This window comes from Oenanthe melanoleuca, chromosome 6 (genome assembly GCF_029582105.1).
Source record: "Oenanthe melanoleuca isolate GR-GAL-2019-014 chromosome 6, OMel1.0, whole genome shotgun sequence".
Taxonomy (NCBI): Eukaryota; Metazoa; Chordata; class Aves; order Passeriformes; family Muscicapidae; genus Oenanthe; species Oenanthe melanoleuca.
The window spans coordinates 2,608,768-2,636,173 of NC_079340.1; the positions used below are offsets into that span (position 1 = coordinate 2,608,768).

Genomic DNA, 27,406 nt, shown 5'->3' on the forward strand with positions numbered 1-27,406 from the left:
CCTCGTGGAGCATAGATCTGTGTGCTCCCCGGGAAGGGAACAGCCTGTGGCACCTTCTGGGGCACAGCACCGATGTGCTGGGTTTGCCTGGCCTCAGCCTCACCTGGGCTGAGTCTCCTGTCCCAGGGCATTGTCCTTGCCCTGCCTGGCACCTTGGGGTAATCCTGAGGTTTGGAAGCCCTGCAATTAGCAGTGGGTTTCTGGCAGTAATGAGGATTCCACCAGGACGTGGAGAGGGGAGTAGTGGGTTTATTGGTGTGGCTCAAGGCTGGGTAGGAAGAGGCAAGTTTCCCTGAGAAGCTCCAGGCGCAGCACCCACCCCTCATTTCTGGGCACATCTCCACTCAGCTGTGGTAGATGTGGTCACGATCCTCCTCTGGGCCATTCTGCACCTTCAGGGGCAGCATCCGGGATGGCCCGTAGGTGTCAGCCTCCCTGGCATCATCCTGGGGGTAGTAGGGGTGGTAGAGGGGGTCACGATCCTCCTCTGGGCCATTCTGCACCTCCAGGGCCAGCATCCAGAACGGCACAGGGGCATTGGCCTCCCTGGCATCATCCTGGGGGTGCTGGAGGCGGTCATGATCCCCTTCTGGTCTTGCCTGGACTTGGGGTGAGCCCCTCTGAGCCCAGGCACTGCTGGAGAAGACCTTTATACCTGGTTCACCATCCTCAGTGGCTCCTACACCCAGAATGCTGGAAGAGGGGAAAAAATCACAGAGGAAAGGTTGCCAAATAACCACCAAATTCCCAGGGGAATCCCACCCCAGTGCAGGGACCTTGAGATCCCCCACACCCCAGGAAGCACCAGCTAGGATCTCAGGGTGCCAAGGGGCCAACTTAAAACTATTTGTTCCACAAAAGGAATAGAGAAACCAGCTGGATGCATAATTCAGGGAGGAAGGGACATAGAGCTGGGAGCACCTTAATTTTGGGGGGCACAAAGCAACAAGGGGGCTTTATTCCCCCCTGAAACACTTTCCATTTTGGGGTGTTGCTTTACTGGATTTGCAAGCGCCTCTTACATTTCCTCAGCCAAATCCTGCTCCGGGGCCAGGTCCTTCCACCAGGAGCTGCTCACAGCCTGTGGGGAGACAAGGGGGTTCCGAGGGGGGTCACACGTGGGTCCCCTGATCAGAGGGGGCAGCGGGAGGGCAGGTCGAGGCAGGGCTCACCTGGGTGCTGCCGGGTGCCAGCAAGAGGAGGGCAGTGCCCAGCAGGACGGTCACGCTGCAGAGTCCCATGGCCCTCGGGTGGAGAGGAGAGAGGTGGCAGAGATGTGGCACGAGCCGTGTGGCTGGTGCTGGCCCACAGCCTGTCCCCGTGCCCACCGGGGCTGGCAGAGACTGTAAGTACCTGTCCCCGGCTGCCTGCTGCCACACCCACCTCGCACTTTGCCCACCCCGTGGCCCTGGGTGGATCCAGGTCCTGCTGCTCAGGGATATTGTACTCCAGGACAGGCAGGTCCGTGTCCTCCTGCCAGTGCACAATCTCTGAAGAGATGGGAAATCCAAGTTTCAGCTTGAAATAAGGATTTTTGACAGCCGCTGGCCAGCTGAGAAATACTTTGTTGCCCGTGGACTCTGGTGGCCCAGGAGAGCCAGTCAGGAGCCCTGAGGCTGGAACTGTAACTTCAGTTTGTTTCCCAACGGAAAGGGCAGGCACTCGGGGACCCTGGACTCTGGGGAAAAAGGAGTTCCCAGGTCAGGTGCACCTGAGCACATAAGAGCAGACTGGGCTGCTGCCTGACCTTTGTACCAAAGCCTGCAGGCATCTCCTGTAGCCTGGGGACTGCTTCCCATTCCCTGATATCCCAGTGTGGGGAAAAACCTCATTTGGGGCTTTAGTGCTGGGAAGTGATTTTTGGTTCCTGCTGAGAGATGTCCCTGGGCAGCTGTGTGGCAGCACTCTCCAGAGCCCACAGAGCAGGGATTAGGGCTGGACAAGCTGAATGAGTTTTAAACAGAGTGAAGCTTTTTAAAACTCACTGGGCAATCTCCTACATCTCCGTAAGCATCGTTCCCTGCTCCCATTTGCATGGATTTTTCAAAGCCCCTTTGATCTTCTATTCCTCACAGAGCGGGGGAAGGGAAAAAAAATGCAATTATAGATCCTAAGCTCCTTGGATAAACATTGCTCCAGAAACCTCATTTTTTCCTCTTACGCACAATTTTTGAGTGCCAAGATTCACCAGGACCCCAAGACCAGTGGCTCTGTTTCCAGTTTTTTCCAGGAGGATAAGATTACAAAGGGAAAACAATCTCCATCCCAACCTGATTTTGGCAGCATTTGCAGCAAAGTGAGGGAGGTTCATTCCACACGTCTGTCTCTGCCTGGGCTCCAAAGCAGCACTTAAATTCTCTATGAAGCAATTTTGTAAAAATTTATTTTATTTATTCACCTGGCTGGAAGTCACTTTATTTTAACTCCCTGTGAAAATGCTTCTCCTGGCCCAGACAAACCTTTCAGAGCAGGTGCTGGGGTGCAGAGGAGACTTCAGCAAGATGGAGAGTGTCAGAACAAAGGATCAATGTTTTTTTTTTCCTCCCATTTTCTTTTCTTAGTGACTCCAGCTTCCATACAGTCATGTTGTCATCCTGTAACTTCTTGAATCCATTTTATACCCCCAAGAGGCAAAAAATAAAACACCCAGTCCTCTGCAGCCTCAGCTGCAGGACAGTTTTCTTAATACCTCATCACATGTTCTGGGTTCCCCTTCCTAAAATCTTGAGGATTCTTAACTCAGTAGGTGATGCCAGTTCTGTTTAACATCAGGAACCTGTGCCCAAATGCTGGTAGAGCTTCAATTGGTTTGGGTGGTTTATTCCATGGAGTGGGAACTGGAAATATCCCTGGTGGCACTGGCTCCATGCCTGCTCATCTTGCACAAATCTGCTGTGCTGACCTTCACACTTTCTTCCGTGGTCCTTTAAATCCTCGGGTGGCACCTTGTCCAAAGCAAATTGTGGATGGGACCCTGGAAAGGGAGACAGGCTTTAATCCATGTTAACAGCCCAGGCTCACTGGGATGCTTAATGCCCTGTGGGGCATTTTAAAATGCCAGAGTGGGAAAAGCATGGAGGAGCAGGCCAAAGAACAGACCTGGATTTGTAGAGACGTTTCTCTGGCAGTAAGGGGGGGCTGGCTGCAGGCTGAGAGATCTCCATGTTCTCCTCATGCCCTGTTTCCATGGGATTCACTTGGAATTGCTCTGCCATCTCCACACTCACATCCATGGGCATGCTGGCACCCTGCTCCACAGGAGAGCTCGTGTGCTTGGAGCCACTGCAGAGATAAAGATTTTACATCCTGGCTCAGGAGCTGCCATGTGAGCCCAGAGCCAAGGAAATCATAGGGACTTCATGAGGAAATGAATCCATCTGGGATGGATTCCTTCCCAGTATCCCATCTAACCCTGCCCTCTGGGAACGGGAAGCCATTTTTCCTGGCACTCCATCCCTTGTAAAGTCTCTCCATCTTTCCCACAGCTCCCTTAGGCACTGGAAGGCCACAATTAGATCATCTCAAAGCTACTCTTCTCCAGGCTGACCTATCCCAATTCCCTCACACTTTCCTTGCAGGACAGGAGGAAAGTTCTGCAGTTACCATTTCACCTTCTTGGGCCTGTCAAACCGAAAGTCAGCAGGATAAAGGTGCACGGTCACCAGGTGATCCTTCCTGTCCTTGCTGCTCTTGAACTTCTCTGTGCAGCCTTCCACCAGACACTGGTACTGAAAGGCAGGGAGGAGAAAGAAAAAAAAAGACACAATTGGAAAAAAACAAGTGCACACCAACCACAAGGCAAGGGCTGGGCGTGGCAGCTCACCATATTTTGCTTCTCAGCCATTATCTGGAAGAGTGAGTCGTGCCACTCCAAGATGTGGATATCCAGGAGATTCCCAGAGGGAAAGGAGCGCTTGCAGAAGGAGCAGACATTCCTGTGCAGGGTGTTGTAGTGGTGCTCATAGCTCTCCAGTGTGTCAAACACCTGGCTGCACCCAGAGATGTGGCAGCTGAACTCGGACACCCTGCAGGGAAATCAGGGCATCCACTTTCAGCTAAATTAGAGCTTTAATTTCAGCTGCAAACATCTCCTCTAGATGACTTTATCCAAGAATCCCAGGATGGCTTGGACCACAAAGCTCATCTGATTCCAACCCCTTTCTAACACCTTCTACTAGACCCACACCTGCAGCCACAATATGTGTGGCATTTTTGGTGACTCACACTTAAAATTAAATGCCAGGTGCAACAGAACAAAGATCATGATGGTACTGGCAGCTGGAAACTTATTTGCCATTGGAAACTTATTAACCATTATGGCTTCAGTATCATCGAGATCATCCTCCTGTTAAACAGTGCTTCGGTGAAGAATAAACAAACCGCGGGGTAATAAATGAGCTGCTTGACCTACAAGCTGCAGTTGTGGATAACAAATCTGTGCCACTGCTTTTTTAAGAGGCACACATAGGTGCACCTCAAACAACACTGAAAATTACTTGCTGGATTTTACACAGAAGAGCAAACCAAGGTTCTCCCCCAGGCTGAGCCTTCCCGGTCCTGTGCCAGCTGCAGCAGCCACAGCAGCTGTGGATCCCTGGAAATGTCCAAGGCCAGGCTGGAAGGGGCTTGGAGCAGCCTGGGCTAGCACAAGGTGTCCCTGCCCGTGGCAGGGGTGAGGAATGAGATGATCTTTAAGGACCCTTCCAACCCAAACCATTCCTTGATTCCGTGCCAGGCGCACTCGGAGCTCGCCTCACTTACTTGGGTCTCTCGGCCACCTCCTCCAGGCTGGTGAGGACGCCCTGCAGGTAGAGGTGCCTGTGCACGTCCCCATCCTAGAGAGGAGCAGAGAGCGGCTGAGGGCGGGCGGGCAGGGCTGCAAAGCGCCGCGCAAACCCTTCTGCTACGAGCGGCCCCCACACAGCCCCGGGGCCGCCTCACCTCGAAGAGCGGGTGTTGGAGGCCGAGGTGGAGGCGGCGGGGGGCGAAGGTGAAGGGCGGCGTGGGCCGGGGGGGACGCGGGGCCGGGGGATCCTGAGGGAGCGGCGGGAGCCCCTCACGGAGGAGGCGGGGGAGGCTCGGCGGCAGCGGCAGCATGGCGGGCGATCTGCGCATGCGCGGGGCTGCGTGCGCGCCGCCGCTGGCGCACTGCGCATGCGCGGGACTCGCTTCCCGGCGCCAGCAGCGGCGCTTCCGGGCGGGCAGGTAAGGATGGATGGGATGGGATGGGATGGGATGGGATGGGATGGGATGGGATGGGATGGGATGGATACATGCAGTAGGATACGGTGGGCTATGGAGGATGGGACGCGGCTGAGGTGCTGCCCGGAACCCAGAGCCGCTGCCTGGGGGCCGTGTCCGGGCCCGTCGGGTCATCCCGGGATGAGGATCCCACCGCTGTTCACCCCGGGCCCGCCCGCGTTTACCGGCTGTGCCGGTGCCCTCAGCAGGCACCTCCTCGTGTCCGGCCCAGCTCCCGCAGCTTCTCCTCATTCCCTACCATGACCCCCAGGCACTTCAGCTCACGGGAAATCCCAGTAGGATCAGGGCCCCAAGTAAGGCCTTTAAATAGATTCAAGCTCGGGCTGGACCAGGCCCTACACAGCCTAATTTGTGTCAGTTTTCAGTGGAGAGCTGGACAAAGGGATCCCTTCCAGCCTAAGTGATTCCGTGTGTCCTTGTGCTTGATACATGGATCTGGATTGTATCTGCTTGATACAATCTGTGCAGGGTATCACATGAAACTCCGTATTTATTTTTGTGACTCCTGACTCAGGGTCTCACTTCTGATTTACAGGATCACTGTAAATCAGTGTAAAAACATGGATTTACAGAATCACAGGGACCCACAAGGAAAATCAAGTCCAACTCTTAAGTGAATGTCCCATTCCAGCATTGACCCCACAACCTGGGTGTTTTTAGCACCAGGCTGAGCTTATCTCAGAGTTCTGTGTCAGTATTAAAGTTATTATTTAAATAATCTGCAGGGTTTGAGTGAAGTTAGTAAAGTGGGCAGTGGAATAGGAAGACCCCTAAACTCAGCTGCAGCAGCTCAGAGGAGCTGTGGCTGCCCCTGGATCCCTGGCAGTATCCAAAGCCAGGCTGGATGGGGCTTGGAGCAGCCTGGGACAGTGGAAGTGGCTGGAATGAGATGGGCTTTGAGATCCAACCCTGTTTTGCTCTCTTCCTCCTCCCAGAAGCGTTCCCCTGGCGGGGATGCTCCCCCTGGGAGCAGCAGGGTGACCCTGGTGGCCGTGGTGTCCCCAGGGCTGGCGGCCATGAGCGAGTTCCGCATCCACCACGACGTGAACGAGCTGCTGAGCCTGCTGCGGGTGCACGGCGGCGAGGGCGCCGAGCTCTACATCGAGCTGCTGCAGAAGAACCGCACGCCCTACGTCACCACCAACGTCTCTGCACACAGTGCCAAGGTCCTGCCTGCCTGCTCCTGCCTGCTCCTGGCAGGACAGCTCTCCCCCTGAGCAGGGAGGGAAGGAAAAAAGAGGGGGAGTGGGCAGATCTGCGGTCACTGTTGTGGGTGTGGTGTCCTGGTTTGAGGGACAGGTGTCTGCCAATAAAGGCAGGAGCTTCTCTTTGAAATGGAGAATGTAAACCCCCTCCCTCCAAATTATTATATTTTTGAAATTAAGGGGATCTCAGGCAAAGACAGGGGAATTAAGAATAACAGTTCTTTACTAGGAAAATTAAAATAGAAATGCAGTATTACAAAGAACAATCCCAAACACTGCCAGAGTCAGAATCCAAGCTGACACCCGTCAGTCAGTCAGGGTGTTGGCACAGTCCCATTCAATGGTGGCTGCATCCTCCTGCAGGGGCAGATGTGGTTCAGCTGGAGCAGTGCTCCTGGAGAAGGTGCAGTTTCCTCTGAAGGTGCAGGGATGATGTGGAAAGGTCTGGCTTTCCTCTGGAATCCAGTGGAAAGATGGATAACTTGCTGTCCAAAATCTCAGTTTTTATCTGGGTAGGAAAGGCTTGGCTCCTCCCCTGGCTGGAGCATCTCCCAGTGGGATGATGGAATTTTATCAGTCATGCAGTGGGACTGAATGGGCCAGCAGCAGATGATATCTTCCTGGAGGGAGGATGGGCTGTGGGAAAGATAAAGATGATTGCCCAGCTGGTTTAAAGATGGCCCATGAGCAGATAGTATGTGCCAGGAGATAAGGAAATAACTACCCCACCTGGCTTCAACAGTTGGTGATAGAATACACATTTCTGGCCACATCAACCCAACACAAGGGCTCTCCCCTTGGGCAGGGAGGAAAGGAAAAAAGGGGGGAGTGGTCAGATCTGGGGTCGCTGTTTCTGGGTGTGAAGTGGGAAGTCTTGTGGGGAAAGGTAGAATCCTTGAGAATCCTAGGGTGAGGGAAAGTTCAAAGAAGGAGGTTGTTTTGTGGGATATTGGGAAGAAATTATTCTCTGTGAAGGTGGCAACCTGGCACAGGGTGCCCAGGGAAGCTGTGGCTGCTGGATCACTGGATCCTGGATCCCTGGAATTGTCCAAGGCTTGGAACATCCTGGGATAGTGGAAGGTGTCCCATGGCAGGGGGTGGAACAAGATCACCTTGGAGTTCCCTTCCCACCCAAAACATTCTGTGATTCCATGATGAAATGAAAATTGTTTAAAATGCAGTTATGTAACTAGCACCTGACTTTTTTCTTATTAACATCACCCAGATATTAGAGATTAAAGCCTGGCACTCATGACCAGACATACTTTTATGGCTATAAGACTGCTTTTTTTTTTTTGTTTTCATTTTTAAAAGTAATCCACCTGTCAAGGTCTAAGTGCCAGGAAGTCTCTAACTGTGTGAAACTTTGCATCTTCACAGCTTGAGCTGATTCCATTTAGTTTTAACTGTAACTCCATGTAATGTTACAGGTGAAAATAGCAGAGTTTTCTCGAACTCCTGAAGACTTTTTAAAGAAATACGATGAGCTGAAGTCTAAAAACACGAGACATCTGGATTCTTTAGTTTATCTGCTGTCCAAACTCACTGAAGACAAAGAGGTTAGTTCCTTACTTAGAACTGGATGTTGAAGAGTAGCAACAATGCAAGAATTTCAAGCACAGCTGGTGGTAAAGATCAGTGAAATCTAGAAATCAACAAATAACCAGTTGTGGCTTTTACTGTGTTATTAAAGCACTACTGATATAATTCACTAAGACATGGAAAACTGGGACAGAGTGATCTGTGGTTAGATTCAGTACAGTCAGGGTATGATCATGTGTTTCTTGCTTTAAATTGTACTGCCTAACATTCACACAATCTTTTCTTTTGTTTGCCTGTGTACAGACACTCCACTACCTGCAACAAAATGCTAAAGAAAGGGCAGAGCTCGCAGCAAACGCAGCCACCAGCAGCAGCACGAATTTTTCCATCCCCTCTTCCACTTCCAAGATGTCTCTGCAGGAGCTGGAGGAGCTGCGCAAGCAGCTGGGCAGTGTCACAGCCAACTCCAGTGCACAGCAGGTACAAAGCCCTTCCCAAGCTCTGGGCACAAAATCTTCTCTTTTCTTAGTCAGATCATACTCAATCTTGGTGCTGTTCTTAGTAAGAGTGGCCTTTTTCTATTCCAGACAGTTGAGGTTAAGTTTTTTGGGGTTATTCTAAGGTTAAATTCACAGGTAAATTCTGGCATAGGCTGCCCAGAGCAGCTGTGGCTGCTCCATCCCTGGAAGTGTTCAAGGCCAGGTTGGACAGGATTTGGAGCAGCCTGGCATCATGGAAAAGACAGAAAGGAAGAGGAAAACCAGCTGGAGACACAATTAAACATTTTATTAGCAGCAGTAGGTTGTGAGGTCAGAGTGCAAAAGGGTAATTTATTTCTTAAATCCCAAATTTCGTTTCCTGTCATTATTTGTATAAAAACTGTACTGTGGTGGCTTGACCTGACAAACAGGACAGGGAGGGGGGAAAAATGTGGTGAAGAACTCATGGGTCAAAATAAGAATATTTTGGCTGCAGAAGGCAGAGGGGCAAAGTGTATGGAGAGTTCTTTGGACAGAGGGGAAAAAGGAAAAGATGCTCAGAGGTCCATAGTGCCTTCTCATGCCTGGTCAGCAAAATCAGTGGACACACCTCAGATCACTTCAGGCCCTCAATGGCAAGAGGGATGGACCTTCCATGTGCTATGCTTTGGGCCTCTGGGCTTGAAGGTCCTTTGTGAATGTGATGGTGGAGAACTCAAATCCTAAACAAAGTGTCCAGCCCCTCACCCTGTCAGCAGTGGTGAGACCAGCCTTGTCCCACATACACTGAAATATTGCACAGGCATTGGGCCTGACTCATCCAGATCCTTCACAGACAATCTGAGTCAAGGGGGTGATTTAGATCATGAGGGGAAGATGAATTTCCAGTGAGATAACTGATCTTCTTACCAGGATTTATGTGTGAACTTGCTAAAAGAGGAAAGACCTGGAAGTGCCTATCTCCGGGATGTGCAATTCACAGCCAGAAGGATTGAAATGCCATCACAAGCCAAGATTTGTGCTTCCCTGCTGCTCCATTTGTAGTCTCTTCAGACTTAAAGAGCTGGAGCTGTGTTAAAAGGCCCTGATGGGCTGGTGCTTGGGCCTGATGAGTCTGTAAGGGCTGGGACAGGAGGACATTCCTTGGAAGTGTTAGGTCTGCTCAGCTCTGACACAGATCTTCTGTCTGTGAGGATCACAGATGTAGTTAGAGAAGAGCCCTTCCTCTCCCTCCACGGGTGTTGGCACTGCCATTGCTCACTGTGTCAGATGCAGGTTCCTAAGCATGACAGTGGCAAACTGCCCCTGTGCCAGGGGGGTTGAGGTGCCACCTGAGGGTTGTGTTTTCAGCCCTGGGAGTTTTTCTCCAGGCTGTTGTTGAAGCCTGTAGTGGCAGTGACCTAAATTTCAAGTTTCAGAGAAAAGGTGATTCATGCCCCTGGGGCATGTGCTTTGTCACCAGTGCCACAAGTGCTGTGCCATCTGCCCTGGGGTTGCTTGGCACTGTCAGAGAGATCGTGCAGTGACTGGAGTTAGTGCTTGGACCAGTTCTGGTCCAGGATTCATCAAGGTGGGGAAAGTTAAGTGTTCCCTTTCAGATGGATGTGTCCTTTATAGCCAAAAAGTTGACTTTTTTGACCTCTGCTAGTTAACAAAATCACACTAGAGCTGGTTGAACTGCAACAGAAGTGCCCTGCCTCTTGTTATAGAATAAAATCAGAGATTCATCAAGTCCAGCCCTGAATTGACCATTAAACCATGCCCCCAACTGCCAATTCTGCTCATGTTGAACACTTCCAGAGGTGATGACACCACCATTTCCCTGGGGAGCTTGTTCCAATGATTAATTTTTCCTGCCTGCCATTTGGGAAGACCTACTGGTGTTGGCTGCCCTTCTCCCAGACAGACCATATTCATACAGCCAGCTGAAGTTTGCAGTTTCATGTGGGGTTTAGCCATCCTTTGAATTGCTGGCAGCTTGCTTGATGCTTCCTATTTCTCCATATGAAAGTCCCAGTTCTGTTAGGGGAGCAGAGGAAATCGAGGTCCTTTTAGCAGATCACCCACACAGGATGTAAATAAGAAAGTGAAATGAGCCTGTGCATATCCCTTCTCACACACACACATCTGTGGAGTTTCAGAAATGGCCTTCATCAGCCCTGTGTTTGTGCACTTGGGGCTCCAAATGTTCATGTAGGTTGTGCATCTCACAAGCTTCCCCAGCTGATGATTGATCTTGCACTCCATTTATTTTAATGTCAGAGCTGGGGGTGGAAAGTCTTTCAGTCTTCAAGAGCTCACTTCCTTCGCCAACTCCCACTCATAGCAAAAAACTCCATCATTTTCCAGCTCTCTGGGGGTGGATTTGTCTGGGCTGCATTTGGCATTGAGTTCAGAGGTGTTCAGTGCCCCTGGAATAGGATGTTGGTGCTTCTGGAAGGAGTTTGCTGCTTTCATGTGTTTCTCTCTCTCCAAACCAACAGCCACTGCCTGGTGGTTGTGCATATCCCCATTCTGTTTCCCTGGGTGTGCCCCAGCACCTGGACCAGTGTGGACAAGATTCAGAAATGCATTATTTGATGTACCTCCACATAAAAAAGTCAAATGTGTAAAAAAATATGCATTTTCTGCAGCAGTGGGTAGACTAGGGGGTACTGGGAAATTAAACCCTACACCATGTTACTGGAATACCAGCTATTCTGCTTTCTGTTCTCAAGTCCATCTAGTTTGAAGTCAATTTTTACTTGAAATTAAACATTCCTTGGACTTCTGAAAGTCTCCTGATTTTTTTCCATTCTTTCCCTCTCTCTCTTTTTCCAACAGCCTCTCGAGCTTACACGAAAAATCCTCCGGGATAAGCAGAACAAGAAGAATTCTGGTCAGCCCTTTCCAGTATTTCCATCCTGGGTGTATGAGAGACCTGCACTTATTGGAGATTTCTTAATTGGCACCAGTCTAAGCACTGACACAACAGTACCAATAGGTATGAGAAACACAGGGAAAACTACATTAATTTGTAGTGTTTTGTTCTCATTCAGAAATGCTGTTGAGATGTTCACACTCAGCAAAACTTGGCACTTTTTTTCTTTGTGACTCTATTTGAGCTGTTTTCTGAGTATTTGAATATTTTGGTGGCAAGGAGGTTGGGGAAGTTGTTGGTGTTGGAAGTAACTGGGCCCTTTTGGGTGGAAGGATCAGCATCAGGAGCTGTGCCTGGTGTTCTGTTGGCATTAGATGTATGATCCTGCCTGCTGGATTTGGGTATAAATGAGCAAAGGATTCTGTTCTCCAGGAAAGCAAGGTACTGAAATGGGTGGATAGTGGCACACTGTGTCCTTTTTCTGTCCCTGTTTGGAAACAGGCACTTTGCCATTAGCCTCCCAGGAATCCATGATTGTGGAGGACTTGCTGTACGTGCTGATTGGCGTGGATGGAAGGTACATCACAGCCCAGGCCCTGGTGGGCAGGCAGAGCCGAGCCTTTTCCCTCGATCCAAACCTGGACCTGTCCATCAAGGAGCTGGTCACCAGGATTCTTCCTGTGGCAGCAAGTTACTCTGCTGTCACCAGGTACTGTACTGAGCTGGCTTTTGTCAGGGGAGGAGGCTCTCCTGTGAGAACAATCTGCCATTGTGCAGGTGTTAACTTCCATGCTTAATTTAAACTACAGGGGTATAAAATGAGTGACAATGTGGGTCAGGTTTAGCTATATTCCCTTTGCTGGATTTTTCCTCTGTACTGCCAGTTCACTTTTTCATTCACAAAACTTTGTTCTTTCCAGTCCTTGGCCTTGGCAACTTCAAGTAAAATGCAGTTAGGATATGTCTGCTTGTTCTGTCTGCTCTTCCCACTCTGCTATGAATTTCTCCATATTTTGCTCCCCTCTGGGCATCCAGGACTGAGAGAACCTTTATGTGCTGATTCTCACTTTCTACACAGTGCTTTTACAAATGGTTCTAGTTCCCTTGTGGTTGGAGAGGAAACATCTTCCCACAGCTTTCCCTTCTTATTTCCCTTCTGGGATGAGAAATAAGGGAGAGGGACCAGTGTGCTTTCCAGCACGGGATTTACTGGTGTGCCTGCACAGTGTCCTGAAAATTACACAAGTTACATTGCCTGAAAGAGCTTTCATTTTGCTTTTTACAGGTTTATAGAGGAGAAGTCTTCCTTTGAGTATGGACAGGTGAATCATGCTCTGGCTGCAGCCATGCGGACTCTAATCAAGGAATACATGATATTAATTACCCAGCTGGAGCATCTTCAGAGACAGGGCCTTCTGTCACTGCAGAAGCTGTGGTTTTACATCCAGCCCACAATGAGGACCCTGGAGATTCTGGCTTCACTGGGTAAATATTCAAAATACAGTCCTTGCATTTTGCCAGCTTGTGAGAACTGTGCAGGGTAGCCAAACAGGCAGGGCATGTCTCATTCTGATTTCCTGCTTTATTAAAGAAGAAAGCCCAGGGGAATTGTGCCCTTTTCTTCTGGAGAAGAGCATTCAGGTTCTAGGGCTGAATGTGCCTTTGGAGCTGTCAGGAGGCACCTCTGTGTCCTTGCCCTTCCCATCAGTTGTATCCACCACTGCTGCCTCCCCTCAGCTGCTTTCCAAGCCCCTCTCCAGCTCTGTGTGGGTGTATAACCAGAAGGAATCCCTGGAAGTTCCTAGTCCAGCCTCTTGCTTACAGCTACACAGGCTGCTCAGGGGGCCATGTCCAATTTTGGGACCATTTAGGGTTTTGTTTCAGGACTTTTCAGGATGTGTCTTACATTGGTATTTTTTAAATTCCAGCTACTTCTGTGGATAAGGGTGAATGTATGGGAGGATCAACCCTCAGCTTGCTCCATGACAAGACTTTCAATTACACAGGGGACAGCCAGGCCCAAGAGCTCTGCCTGTATTTGACCAAGGCAGCCAGTGTGCCTTACTTTGAAATCCTGGAAAAATGGATATATAGAGGCATCATTAATGATCCATACAGGTAAAGAACAGTTAAGCAATGAAAATGAAATGCAAAACTTCAGAAATACTGCAATGCTTTATCAAGTCTGCATCACCTGGGGGCCTGAAACAGCCCTTTTGGAAGTTTTTTGGCTTTTGTAGAATCATTTGAAGCATTTTGCTGTATTTGATAGTTTATGCAGCATTTCTGTTTCCCACATTTTCAGAATCCTAAGGTGGGGGCAAAGCTGAGGATAAAATATCTGAAATTAATGTCTCCTGCTGGTGAGAAGGTGGACAAAGGCCAGTTTTCTCACCCCTGCACTGACAAACAGATAATGTTTAGCCTGGGTTTATGAACCCTGTAGAATTCTGTTTCTCATTGCAGATCATCAAAGGCACTGCATAATGCTTTCCCTCTTGCTTCACACACAGATTAATTTCAGTTCTTGACTGGATGTGTCCTCATGAGACCTTATTTCTGATAGATCACATTACCAGTTTGCAGGTCTACAAAAGTTTGTACCACTCATTGTACCACTTCCTACCCCTAAACATCTGCTTTAACTGTCCAGTGAGTTCATGGTGGAGGAGCATGAGCTGCAGAAGGAGAAGATTCAGGAGGACTATAATGACAAGTACTGGGATCAGAGATACACTGTTGTTCAGCAACAGATTCCCTCCTTCTTGCAGAAAATGGCTGACAAGATCCTAAGCACAGGTAAAAAGAAAGGAAATGTCACTGTGCCTTGCCACTTTATGGGGCTGTCCAGCTGAATTGGGAGCAATGAAAGAATCAGATTTCAAAAGAACCCCAAATCCTGTAAATAAAACAGCACAGGAGCCCAGCAGCAAGGGGAGCTGTCTGTGTCACTGCTGCTTTGTGGGTAGGTTTTCTAGCTGGATGGAGCTGGGCAGCTGAGGTTTGACTATCTGAGTGTTAATTTAAGCATTCAACCTCTTATCCCTGTACAAAGCCCCCCAAAAGTGACTTGTGAAGCAGAGCAACAGATCTGCAGAGCTTCAGGCCACCTGCAGAGATCTTTTGTCACCACTGGGAAACAAAACCATTTCTAAATCTCCTTAAATGTGATACCAGGTGCCTATTTCAAAATTCTGTATCATCTTTTGAAAGATGCCTAAATCCTTTCCAACTTTCAGCACAACATAGTGTAAACATTTCTCAGCATATCTTCCTCCTGAAGGGAGTGGTGTGGATGTTTCCCTGTTGGTTATACAGCAAGTATGAGTATGGGACATTCTTTCTTTTTAATTTCAGGCAAATATTTAAATGTTGTTCGGGAATGTGGGCGAGATGTCACCTGCCCTGTGGCCAAAGAGGTCATCTACACTTTAAAAGAGAGAGCCTATGTGGAACAAATAGAAAAAGCATATAACTATGCCAGCAAAGTTCTTCTGGACTTCCTGATGGAGGAGAAAGAGCTGGTGGCTCACCTGAGGTTGGATTTATTTTACTAAATGTGTGATAAATAAATTGGTTCTGCTAAGGGACATAAATTTTTGAAGTTAGCTCTGTTCTCTTGGGATATTACCAAGGTGTTCTCTCTATTTCCATTTAGAAAGGTTGACCTAAAAAAATAAGATTTGGGGTTTTTTCCCTGAAGAGAGGAAAAAAAAAAACGTCTGAAATGGTAGAAATGTTGAGTGGGAAAGATGTCTGGGGGTCTCTGGTCCAACTTTCTTGGAAAGCTATTGACAAAACTAGGTCAGGGCTTTGTCTAGCCCAGTCAGATCAGGAGTCTGCAGCCACACTGTGTTATGGCTGTGCTCCCTATTTTTGCTCCAAAGCCTGCAATTATCATGTGTGACCTCTGGCCAGGCACTTGGTTAACACTCAGGCTCACCTCAGAGCTACTTCCAAGCTCTGTGCCCACTGCAGGTAACTCCTTGGTGCCAGGTGAAAATCAAAATTTATGTGTCCTGTTACAGCAAAAGTGCTGGATTTAAAAAAAATCAGCACAGATATTTGTTCATTGAGAGGAGTGCAGGATTCTACTCAGAATTGGCAGCTGCCCCTCGTCTGGAAATTTGGGATTTGTTCAGGACAGCAGTAGGAGCCCACACCCAGCACACTTAGGGTTTTTTTTGCATTTTTCTAGGCAAAAATAAGAACAGCAGCAGCCCTGATCTGACTGCATAGAAGTGTCCTGACTGAGGAGGTAGGGAGGAGGAGACATCCATAAAAGACTAGTCTCCATACTGGTTATTTATGGCTGTATGCTCTCCAGAAAGAGAAACATTTTGTGATCAAACCCCACAGGCTTGTTGAATTGATTGCATTTGTTCCTTTAGGTTTGATATAGATTAATCTGGGCTTTAAGAAAAGCAATCAATTGTCCCTTTGTTTTCTTGGGCAGATCTATCAAACACTATTTCCTGATGGATCAAGGGGACTTCTTTGTTCACTTCATGGATCTGACAGAGGAGGAGCTGAAGAAGCCTGTAGATGACATCATAACAACAAGGCTGGAGGCTCTGCTGGAATTAGCTCTGAGAATGAGCACAGCCAACACTGACCCTTTCAAGGATGACTTAAAGGTGGGAATGGGTGGAAGCAGAAGGGAACTGACTTTGAGCAGAAGGCCTGCCATGGTTTGGGGAGAACCTGCTGCTTCCTAAGCTGGTGTGACAACTGGAGAGTGACCCTGACCGTGGGCACCTTGCCTGTTGTTCCACAGTAGTTGTGGGTGTCCTGTGCTTCATTTTTTCCCTGCTCTTCCCTTCCAGATCGACTTGATGCCCCATGACCTGATCACACAGCTCCTGAGGGTGCTGGCCATAGAAACAAAGCAGGAGAAGGCCATCATCAGTGCAGAGCCCACAGAGCTCACCCTCAGTGGCCTGGAGGCTTTTTCCTTTGACTACATTGTGAAGTGGCCTCTGTCCCTCATCATAAACAGGTAATCCACTGAGGGAAAAACAGTGCTCTCACAAGAGGCTTTCCATGCCAGAATCCAGCATTCCAAGCCTGGAGAGCAGGGAAAAACCCACTTTGTGGTATCCCTGGTTGCAGACTCAAAGGATACAGGCTGTTGCTACTGTAACAGGCTATTTTGCATTTAACTGAGTTGTGAGGGACCGAATGGTTCATTTTTCTGCAGGAATTTGCCTCTTGTCCCTAGAGAAACACTGCTGTGAGCCACAAGCAAAGGGGACAAGCAGCATTGGGTGAAGAGAGTGGCAGATTTCAGATTGCTGGATGCCAGCAATTAACTCCTCCCTTAATTTCCCCTCTAAAAATTCCATTGAGTCGGTGAGACTTTCCTAACGACGCAACGCTTTTGGAATTTTGTCTCTTCCTTCCCAGCAGAGTGTGTTAGCTCTGGTGGTAGCTATGGAAGTGAAAATAGGATTTGGTGAGGTTTCCTGAACTGTATCGACTGGAGCTCTGCAGACATCTACGCTGAAGTGTCTGAGCACAGACCTGAATCCAGTCCCGGAGCTATAAATAAGCAGCCCCATCTGTTTGTGACAGTGCATTGCTGGTGGGGTAGTGCTGCCTGGTTACAGCTTTTCCTCCCCTTTTTTGAAAAATCTTTGCTAAATTCTTGGGTGAATTCTAAATTCCTGGTGAATTCTTGGGTGACCATCACAGCCTTAACACGATGGGTCCACGACCACAATATCTGAACCCTCCTTCCCAGCCCTTGTGTGAGTGACCCCTGCTTGGAGCTTGAGGGAATAAAGGAGGCTGGTGATGTAGCCACTGGCAGGAAATATGGAGGAGGGTCTCCTTGGAGAGGAATTCTTTGGGATGGTTGCAAATGTGACTCTCCTGCTTCAGTTCAGCACAGATCAGAAGGTGTGAGGAGCATATTGTGTAAAGTCTCTCTACCTCTGAGCAGCCTCAGCCTTCACAGCTTAGTCTGTCAATCAGAACAGGCCTTCATCTGCAGGGGCTTCTCCTTTCTTTCCAGGAAAGCACTGACAAGGTACCAGATGCTTTTCAGACACATGTTCTACTGCAAGCACGTGGAAAGGCAGCTGTGCAACGTTTGGATCAGCAATAAGACAGCCAAGCAATTTTCCCTGCATTCAGCTAAGTGGTACAGCCTTTTTTTTTTTTTTTTTCAGTTTTGGGTCTCCTTCTTGCTAATTAGATACCTCATGACATAGCTCAGACAATAATGAAGTGAAAAAGATCCTTAAAAATGTCTTACAGGCTCAGAGACGTCAATTTTTTTAACATTTTAGCTTTCTCTTAGTAGTTGTTTGTAAAGTTGCTTTAATATTTAACATCAAAATTTTAGGTTTATATAAACAGATATTTAAAGTCTCAGACAGGTTCAAAGCTGTGACTCTGCTAATTGAGGTAAAGCCATGGAAAATAATCAGAGATGGTTTGCAGTGACTTTATAATCCCTCTCACACTGCAGCAAGGCATTTGCTAGGACAGAAATATTTAGCTCTGCCTGGCTGTGCAAGCCTGGTGATAGTTCTCCGTGGCATTTGCTAGCTCTGAGCTGTGTGGGTGTGATTTCTCCCCTAGGTTTGCTGGTGCTTTCACACTGCGGCAGCGGATGCTGAATTTCGTGCAGAATATCCAGTATTACATGATGTTTGAAGTGATGGAGCCAACATGGCACATTCTGGAGAAGAACCTGAAGCTGGTGAGTGAAGCTGGAATGGAAGTCTCATGCCTAATTCCAATGGCTGCAGGTGTCTGTCAATTTTGTTGGAGGCATTTAAATACCTGGGAGCTGCTGTTCCTGCCATGTTGCAGGGTGCTGCTGTTCTGCACCAGCTTTCTGCTTGATTAGTCATACATCTCCTTCCTGTGCTGCATCCCCCTGTCTGCCCAGCTCACACTCTGCTCCCTGTTATGTAAAGGCATGGTTCTGCTCAACATTCCCATACACAGTAGGAAGAGAGCTGTGGAAGAGAAAGGTGGATGCAGAGTGCAAAGATCATAAATCAGTCCAGGCCTCTCCAGCTGACTGCTTGGCTGAGTTACAGTGCCCTTAGAAGTAGAGCCTGTGCTTTCCCTTCCATGAAACTGCCAAGGACTGACATGCTGGGAATGTCTGGTATAAAGAAGGCCATTATTATTATTATTATTATTATTATTGTTATTATTATTCCCTCTGGAAGTCACCCTGTGATCAGACACTTCTGGGTTGCACATCTTTTTCCTCTTACACCCTGAAAAACACTTATCTGAGGTACCAGACAACCCAACACCCCTGCCATCAGCTCTCTGGGCAGCTGTCTAATGGCCCTTGTGGATCTTCAGCATCAACTGATCCTGCCTTAGTTCTTACTGTGTCCTGGGGAGTTGTTTTGGGGTCAGCTAACCAACATTTTTTGATGTCCTGTCATGTTTTTTTCTGGAGAATTAACGGGAGGGAGCAGGTCTAGGGTTGTGACTGTCTCTGCATGTTCTTGTCAAGAACTTCTGAATGAGAAGGGTTCATATGTCAAGCTCCTGGATAATCTGGGAATTGTACTGATTTCTTAATTTTGTTGCAAGTTTAGGTTTGCAAAATGTATCACTCAGTTTGCTTTACCTGCATGGAGGCCCTTGTAGAAGTTATCCTGTCCCTGTTTTCTCCTTTCATTTGTATTTTAGAGGGAAAAGGATCCTCACTGGTCTCATGTAGTGCCTTATGGTGCATTTTTTTTGTCACACTTCTCTCTTGTGCATTTTCACTTGAAGATAAGGTGCTCTCTTCCTAAAATTGTAGCTGGGATCTTCATCTTCACAACATCATTGTCTTCATCAACACAACTTCATCATCATCTTCATTGCATTAGAAAGCTGCATTTATCCCTGTTCTGCAGTAGTTTAAAGGGATTTGGGAGGGGTTTCCTGCATTGGTCCTGCTGGAGCAGTGTGGATGCCATGGCAGTTTTAGTCCTGTGGTTCTTTCCTAAGCTTGATTTGTGTTCTGAGCTTCAGCACGTCCCATAACTGCAGAGAATGAGAGAGAGTTTAATCATTTAAAACCCAGTTTATCATTTAAAACTCAAGACCACAACAGCCTTTTGGCATAGCAGAGATGGAACAAAAATCCTCTCAACACTGCATGTCCCAGTTCCTTATTGGTTCCTAAAGCATATTTCTGAATAACCTGCATGTTTTAATAAGTTTACTGACATTTAAGATTCTTTGATTTGTTTCTCTCATCTCCTCTTGTTTTCCCTGACTTTACTGGGGTTGTGAAGGTGTGAGTGGCCATGACAAGCAGATTTAAAAACAAAGGAAATGCAAGTTCATAAAGCAGATAACTCCATCCTTTCCAAGGGAAGGCTTGGGTGATTAAAGCAAGCATGATTTGTAGGGAGGTGGTGTGACAAATCAAAGGTTTGCAGTAATGCAGATGCAGTCTGCATCTGGGGATGTTTCTGGGAGGTGCATGAGGAGTTTCTCACTCTGAGAGATCCTTGTCAGAGGCAGGGTGCTGGGATGGAGCTTTGGGGCTGGGATGGAGCAGCACAGCAGCCCTGGTTTGGTTTGTCACTGTTGGGCTGTCCTGTCACAGGCATCCAACATTGATGATGTCCTGAGCCACCACACGAGCTTCCTGGACAACTGCCTGAAGGACTGCATGCTCACCAACCCAGAGCTGCTCAAGATCTTCTCCAAGCTCATGTCTGTGTGTGTCATGTTCACCAACTGCATGCAGGTGGGTGCAGCCTCCCTGTGCCTCTGGCAGCCCCACCTGGACTTGCCTCTGTTCCCTCTGTCAGCAGCTTTAGGGCTTGACAGCTCACACCTTCTCCCAAAGTGTTTCTGTGGCTTCTCACTCCACAAAATCCTCCTTTTTTTCCATGTTGAGATCAGGTTCATATGGACCAAATTCCCTCTCTTGGAGTGTAAATTGTGGTGCTCTGTAGAGACCCTCCCAGCCAGCATCAGGGAGCCCACAGCTTTCCTAAACCCCATTTTTCAGTGGGTTTGGGGAGATGTGTGTATCAGCATGCTCAATTTAGCCTTCCTGGGAGTGAGGGTGGGCAGAACTGAGCCTTGTGCTTTGCCACAATGTGAGAAAAGGGCTGTCACCATGTCCTCTTCCAGAGGTTCACCCAGAGCATGAAGCTGGACAGTGAGATGGAGAGGCTGACCCTGGAGCATGGCACCATGCAGGGCCCACCCACCGAGGAGGAGAGAGCTGAGGAGGCTGCCAAGAAGAAGCTGACCAACAAGGTGGGACACAGGGGACAGCTGGGCCTGGCTGCCACTCTGGGTGGCCACTTGCAGATTAATTAACCAGCCCTTCCTGGGTTCTACACCATCTCTGGCCCCAAAAGCACAGTCTGTGGAATTGTGGGCAGTGTGGAGTTCTCAAAGTCTGCTTTGAAGACCCACAGCAGTCCCTGCACTGTTTTTTGAGTTTTTACTTGTGTTTTCAGCTGTGCAGAGCCACATCCAGGCTTTCTGAAATGCCAGCACTTTCCCATTCCCAGAGTGTGAGCAGGGCTCTTTGCAGCCCGTGGCTTTCATACCTGGGGGATCTGTCCTGTCCATATTTCTCTGTCTGGATGCACAGGGGGATTTGCTCTGTGGTCAGCAGATCCCCTGGAAGCCCCTCTGGCACACATCTGCATCACCACTGCAGTCACAGAGCTCCAGGGGTCACAGCCTGTCTTGGGCAGCACACATTTTCTGCCTGCTGGCATTTCCTCCTGCTTGAAAATGAGCAATGGCAGCATCTATTTGTGGATAACTCAGCTGGGATCTGCCCTGGGCTTCTCCCAGGCTGGGCTTTTAACTACCAAGGACTTGGAAAGATTGATTTCAGAGGCTGAGCAACTGTGGAGTTTGATGGCAGTATCTTTGAGCAGGTTAGGGAATGGAGGGATTAATTGCAGCCCCTTGGCAAGTGCAGATCAGCAAACACATGGGGCCACTCTGCCTTTGTCTTGGCAGCTTTTAGCAGAGCATGCTGACAACCTGCACCTCACATCTGGCTTTGAAGCCACCATCAACAAGTTTGACAGCAATTTCTCCACACATCTGCTGGACCTGCTGGACAAACTGAGTGTGTACAGCACCAATGACTGCGAGCACAGCATGCTCAACATCATCTACAGGTGAGCCAGGCCTTTTCTGTCAGTGACTTCTCCTCCCATGGGTCCCAGATTCAGCTCAGGAAATGCTCATTATCACTGAGAAATGTGGATATTGAGGAGCTCTGAGCAGCCTGGGCTAGAGGAAAGTGTCCCTGCCCATGGCAGGGGGGTGGAATGAGATGGTCTTTGGTGTTCCTTCCAACCCAGACCATTTTGCTTTGCATTTCAGTCAAGGGCTTTAGGAAAACCCCAAAACATTCCTTTGAATTGTGGGAAATTAATATTGTAAATGTAGTGTTAGTTTTCCTGGGGATTGTCTCACTGTGAATAAACCAGTTTCCAAATACAGTGTAAGTATTGCAAGATGAGAAAATCACACAAAGGTTTTACCATAAAGTGTCTATTTTAAGTTCCCATGTTGAATTTATTTAAATAAGCAGCTTCTTGGAAAACAGAATTCCTTCAGAAATATGTAAAAGTCAGGTACACAGGATAGGGGGAGAGAGAGCAGATTGAAGTGTTGCTGCTGGGTTTATAACCACTGTGTTGCTTTTGCAATAAAAAAAACCCTGGAAGTTCTGTTCCCTGTCCATCTGTACTGGATATCTTTTAGGGCTGGCTGAAACCTCAAACCTCTGTTGAGATGTGCTACACCTGAAAGCAGAGACAGAGGAAATGTTTCACAAATGAGTTTTAAGGAGATTGTTGTCCCCTCCTGGTGCTGTTTCTGACAGGATCTGACAAGGCTGTCAGGATTCCTGGCACTTTACAAACACTGTTAGGTGAAGTATTCCCACAGGAAACTGTGCTTCCAGTTGTCCTTTTCTTCTGGGAGCTTCTTGCCCAACAGGTGCCACAGGTTTACAGAGCCCCAGGGCTGCTTGGTGTGCTGAGCTCTCCTGCTTCCATCCCCTGTCTGGGGAGGAGCTTCCAGCCACCAGAGCTGCCCCCTGGGTGCTGCTGAGTCCCTGGAATGGGAATGTGGATGAGGACCCCTCCTCCACAGCTCTAAGAACTCTGGTTTCCTCCATCTCTGAAGTGACCAGAGTCAGAGGTCTTCTCCTCATCTTGGAATTTCTCCAAAAAACTTCCTGTGGCTGTAGTGCAGGCCCCAGCTGTACAAATGGTTGCTGTTCCTTTCAGGACTAACCAGAACAGTCAAGTCTCTGCAGGACCTTTGGGAAAGGCTGGTGTGTCTTCTCAACATTTTATGTCACCCTTCATCTGCCTGGACATCCCAGTTCATCATCATGAGGCTGTTGTAGGCTCCAGGCAGGATCCATCTGTAGGAAAAGGCTGACAGGTTTAAGCTCTGCCTCTTCCCTGGCTGCCATCACTCCTGGGTGTCACAGGAGCATCCAGACTCAAGTTAGATTCAGGACCACAAGCAGCTGAGTCACCCAGGCAGGAGCATTTACTGCTCCTCAGTGCTCCAGCTCTGCTTCCTCCTTTATCCTTTTTTTAACATTTTTGCCATCTCCTGTCCAAGTTCTAACAGAGGGGCTTGTTCATGGTGCTCCATCCAGGAGATCTGATGGCAACTCACTCCATGATCCCAGGGCACAGGGGACATGGCCAGCACAGTGTTGAAGACCAAATTACCTGCTCCTGTCATGGTGTGAATGTCACACACGTGGCAGGACAGTGGGACACAGCCTGGCTGTGTGTCCTGCCCAGGGTGCCACGGCCAGGAGCTGCTCCATCAGTGTCACAGCCCACCCTGAGGGCTCAGCTGGGGCCAGCAGGTGACTCCTGAGCTGTGAAACCTCTGCAGCTGGTTCTTCCAAATACAGAGAGGTTGGGTTTTGCAACCAGCACTTCCTGCTTCAGGGGAAAGGAGAAGTGTGATGATGCAGATGATCCAGTGCTTCTGTCCATGGTTTGTGCTGTGGACAGTGACCTCAGCTGCACACAGAGGTTCAGAGAAAGGCCTGGGTGCTTTGCCCTTCCTTTATTTCCTTCCTTATGCCACCAGAACTGTCATCACTGTCAACTCCCCCCCTAGTCTGGACTCTCTGGGGCCACTTGTGTCTTCACCAAGGCATTGGACCTGCTGGCCCTTTCCTGTTCAGCCAGATGTCCCCATTTCCTTGGCAGAAGTACTGGATGTTAACAGCCCCTGGGACCTGCCTTTCCAATCCCATGGGCTGCTCAGGGTGCTTTGAAGGGTGGAAGCCCCACAGTGAATGCCCAGAGGTGACATTTAGCTCCCATTCAGGTTGGAGGGAATGTTGGCTCGAGGCCTGGGCTCTATGGCAACAGGAACCCAAGAAGCAGAGTGGAGACAGTTGCCATCTGAAATAACATCTTTGGCTGAGAGAGTTTATAAGGAAGAGTTTGTAAGACATACCACTCTTTTCTTCTAATTTATAACCTTTTAATGGGAGTGCTTTCCAACAGGGATCATCAACATGTCAGATAAATAACAAAATTCACAGTTCTGGTACTTGCTCATCATTTATTTGGTCCTAGTTAACACTTTTTGTTAACACATTTTTTAGTACTGAATAACTGAGGCATTTCATTTGTGGCATTAAATAATAGGAGATGGAGATGCAGGGGGTTTCCTTCAGAGCTCACAGGTGACAGATCTTTGGTGTGCCCAAGTCCTGCTCAGGTGTGTCATAGAATGGAATCAGAAAATACCCTGAGATGGAAGGAACCCACAAGGATCATCCCAACAATCTCTGTGCATCCCTCAGAACACTGTCCAAGTGTTCCTGGAGCTCTGGCAGCCTTGGACTGTACCCATTCCTGGGAGCCTGTTCAGTGCCCAGCCCCCTCTGAGGGAAGCATCTTTCCCTAATCTCCAACCTAAACCTCTCCTGACACAGCTCCAGCCATTTCCTTGGGAGTGCTGCCAGAGGGCTGGCAACTGCAGGAACTCTTCAGTCACTCCAACTCATCCCAGGAGTGAAAAGGAGAACTACATTTTGTCAGCAGGATTAGTTAAGTCCACATTCTTAGAAATCTTGTACATCACTGTGGTTATCAGACATCCTTCCTTTACCAGTTTGGAGGAAACTGAGCTCAAAGTAGGTCACCAGGATGTGAAGTGGTGCAAACCCCACTGAATCCAGCCACAAAGCAAGAAATTGCCATGTAAGCACATAGTGAGGAAGCACCACAGAGATTCTGAAGAAATGGGTATCATGGATCACTTAAAACCAAAAACAGCCAAAAGGGAAGCCAAGCAAAATCTGCAAGTCACTGAAGCAGCTTTAGAAATGGAACAGGCCCTCAAAGCAACGAGTCCTGGCCTTGTGTTTGAGTCAAAACTTGGTCAGTACTCTCACCTCAGTGTCAGGTTTCCCTGGTAGCACTCCTGGAGGACGAAAGCAATGTAAAGCTTTTCAACCAGGAGAGAGCAACAGATAAATTCCATCTGTCGAGGCTCTGTTTTCTGCAGGCACCAAAAAATGTCAAGGAACAATTTGTTGCCGTTTGTGTGAGGTTGTTAAGCAACATGAAACTCAAATATTGTGCCCATTCAGTTGGTACTGGAGCAGCCTAATTTGAGAAAGGGAGAGAGCAACTTTTGTGTGATTCACAGGCTTGCAGTGCCTGCTCAGTGATCCGGGGCACACGAGTGCAGGAGCTGCATGGGCTGTGGGTGCTCTGGGATCTGCCTTGGGAAGGTGGCAGCAGGCTTGGGGCTGGCTGGCATCACTCTGGGTTATCAGGGAGGTGGGGTTGTGCTATCCCTGGTGTTGAGTGCTTTGGAGAGGCTTTTCCAAGAGTTGTGGCTGTGGCCGAGCATCTTCTGAATTGTGGATCCATGGGAAGCATCCTGGTGTTAGCCAGGAGATGGAGGGGAAGGAAAGCTCAGCATTTCGTGGTGCTGTGTGGATTTTGTGTGGGAGTTGTAGTGCTGGGGAGTGGCTGGGAAGGTGCAGACACTGAGGAACCTTTGTCCACACAGGACACTGTGTGTGATCATTTGGTCCTTCCCAATGTATTTGGGATGTATTCCTGATACATTTCCCTGTCTAAAGCACGGAAAAGGTGTCACCAATGCTCATGGCACAGCACAGACATCCCATGCGGGTGTCCTGGGGGAGATTCCTGCTCACACCTCCCCCTCCTCGGGTGTGTTTTGTCCCTCAGGTTGGATTTCAACGGGTTCTACACGGAGCGCCTGGAGCACATGTCAGCCGAGCGCAGCCAGAAGGTTCCCCCGCTGCTGCCCCGCCTGGCTGTGCCTGCCCAGTGACCCCGCCCCACCCAGGGGAGCTCCAGCCCACCCACAGCCTGCAGCAAACCCAGAGACACAGGGGAGTGTTCCTCTCCTGAGTGGTTGTAATGTTTCGGCGTTTTGTTGGTTTTTTTGTTTTTTTTACTATGTTGTACAATGATGTGTTTGTGTGTTGTAAAATAAATTAAATAACAACAACAAGAAAAAATAGTTATTTTGTCTGTTAACAAAATTTAGGGTGCAAGTTATTGTGGATGCTCCATCCCTGGAAGTGTCCAAGGCCAGGTTGGACAGGGCTTGGTGCAGCCTGGGATATTGGAAGGTGTCCTTGCCTGTGGTAGGGGGTTGGAACAAAATGATCTTTAGGTTCCTTTCCAACCCCAAGCCAGAAGCAGAGGAGTTCCAGGGAATGTGAACATTGCCTGAGGCACTTTGAGAGCAGGTGAGGGAGGAAATGTCTCTCAGAAACAAGGGAATGCCAGGGACACAGAGGCCTCAGGGGAGGAGTGGGAGCCTGGGGAGGAGTGTGAGGGCTGTGGGCACAGGACTGAGTGCTCCTGGCCTTCCTCTCCCTCACTCCTCCTTTGCAGGGACCTCCTGGAGCTCGCTGGAGGGAAGAGCCAGGTTCTGTGTGCTCGTGGCCTACAGCTGGTCCTCCAGCTTGGCAGAGGGAGAGAGACCCCAGGAGAGGGTGGGGACCACCAGCACGTTTAATCCCACTAAAAGTCATCAAGAGTTCATTTTTTAAATCAACAGTGAACTTCTAAGCACCCGTCAATGACTAATCCCAAATCCCGTTCACACCCACGTGTCCATGCCCTTTCCATTTCCTGCTTGGCCTGAAACACCCAGAAATACAAACGTGCCTGGCTTATCTGCCCTGATATCCCAGCTCCAGCCACCCCAGTGCCCTGATTCCCCTGCAGAGCCAGAGGACGTGTCCCACCAGGCCAGGGACCCACCTTCATGCCTCTTGGAATCCCCCCAAAGCCACACACAGTCCCCAAAGCCACTTGGACCATTCCCTCACCCTATGGGCAGCCTCCACTACCCCACTGACCCAGTCCCCCCATGCCCCATGGACACTCCCCAAAAACCCACAGACCGCTCCTGGATGGTCCCCAGTGTCCCACAGACACCCACTCGTGTCCTGTGAACCTTCCCTGACATCCTGGGTATCCTCCAGTGCCCCAGGGACCATCCATCCCCCGATGCCCCATGACCCCTGCCCAATGCCAGGGACCCTCCAGGTGCCCCCTGGCAACCCCACCCCTCCTCAAATGCCCCGTGGACAGTTCCCAGTGCCTGTGATGCCCCGTGGACCCTCTCCAATGCTCCCTCCCTAATGTCCCACAGACCCTCCAGGTGCCCCCGTGTACCCTTCTCTATTCCCCACGGACCCCCGTGATTGCCTGGGGACAGTCCCCAGTGCCCCAAAGCCTCTGAGTCCCTTGGTGAGAGCCCGAATGCTCCGTGGACAGCCCCCACTTCCCTGCGGACACCACCCGGTGGCCGCGGATCCTCCTCGATGTTCCATGGACTGTCCGCAATACCCTGGAGCCCCCAGCCCATTCCCAGCCCCCGGTGCCCCGCAGCCCTCCCCGGTACCCGTGTCCCCCCAGCCCCCAAATCCCCGCAGCCCGCCCCGGTACCCTGTGACCCCCAGCCCCCAAATCCCCGCAGCCCGCCCCGGTACCCTGTGTCCCCCAGCCCCCAATTCCCCGCAGCCCGCCCCGGTACCCGTGTCCCCC

General features: G+C 49.3%; 2 protein-coding genes across 2 annotated transcripts; one reads left to right on the forward strand and one right to left on the reverse strand.

Moving 5' to 3' along the window:
* Positions 1-1,693: 1,693 nt before the first annotated feature.
* On the reverse strand, positions 1,694-5,141 carry ZNF511 (zinc finger protein 511). Its single transcript, XM_056495556.1, has 6 exons — positions 4,942-5,141; positions 4,762-4,835; positions 3,824-4,025; positions 3,604-3,728; positions 3,100-3,282; positions 1,694-2,974 (listed from the first exon to the last, which is right to left on the reverse strand). The coding sequence occupies exons 1-6, from the start codon at positions 5,113-5,115 to the stop codon at positions 2,905-2,907; spliced, it is 828 nt and encodes a 275-aa protein (XP_056351531.1). The 5' UTR covers positions 5,116-5,141; the 3' UTR covers positions 1,694-2,904.
* Positions 5,142-5,151: 10 nt separating this feature from the next.
* TUBGCP2 (tubulin gamma complex associated protein 2) lies at positions 5,152-25,850 on the forward strand. The gene is made up of 18 exons (XM_056495554.1): positions 5,152-5,205; positions 6,198-6,428; positions 7,898-8,026; positions 8,313-8,489; positions 11,312-11,471; positions 11,850-12,057; positions 12,634-12,833; positions 13,277-13,466; positions 14,002-14,147; positions 14,706-14,886; positions 15,805-15,985; positions 16,175-16,347; positions 17,365-17,493; positions 17,937-18,057; positions 19,930-20,073; positions 20,466-20,594; positions 21,318-21,481; positions 25,568-25,850. The coding sequence occupies exons 1-18, from the start codon at positions 5,155-5,157 to the stop codon at positions 25,671-25,673; spliced, it is 2,820 nt and encodes a 939-aa protein (XP_056351529.1). The 5' UTR covers positions 5,152-5,154; the 3' UTR covers positions 25,674-25,850.
* The last annotated feature ends 1,556 nt before the right edge of the window (positions 25,851-27,406 follow it).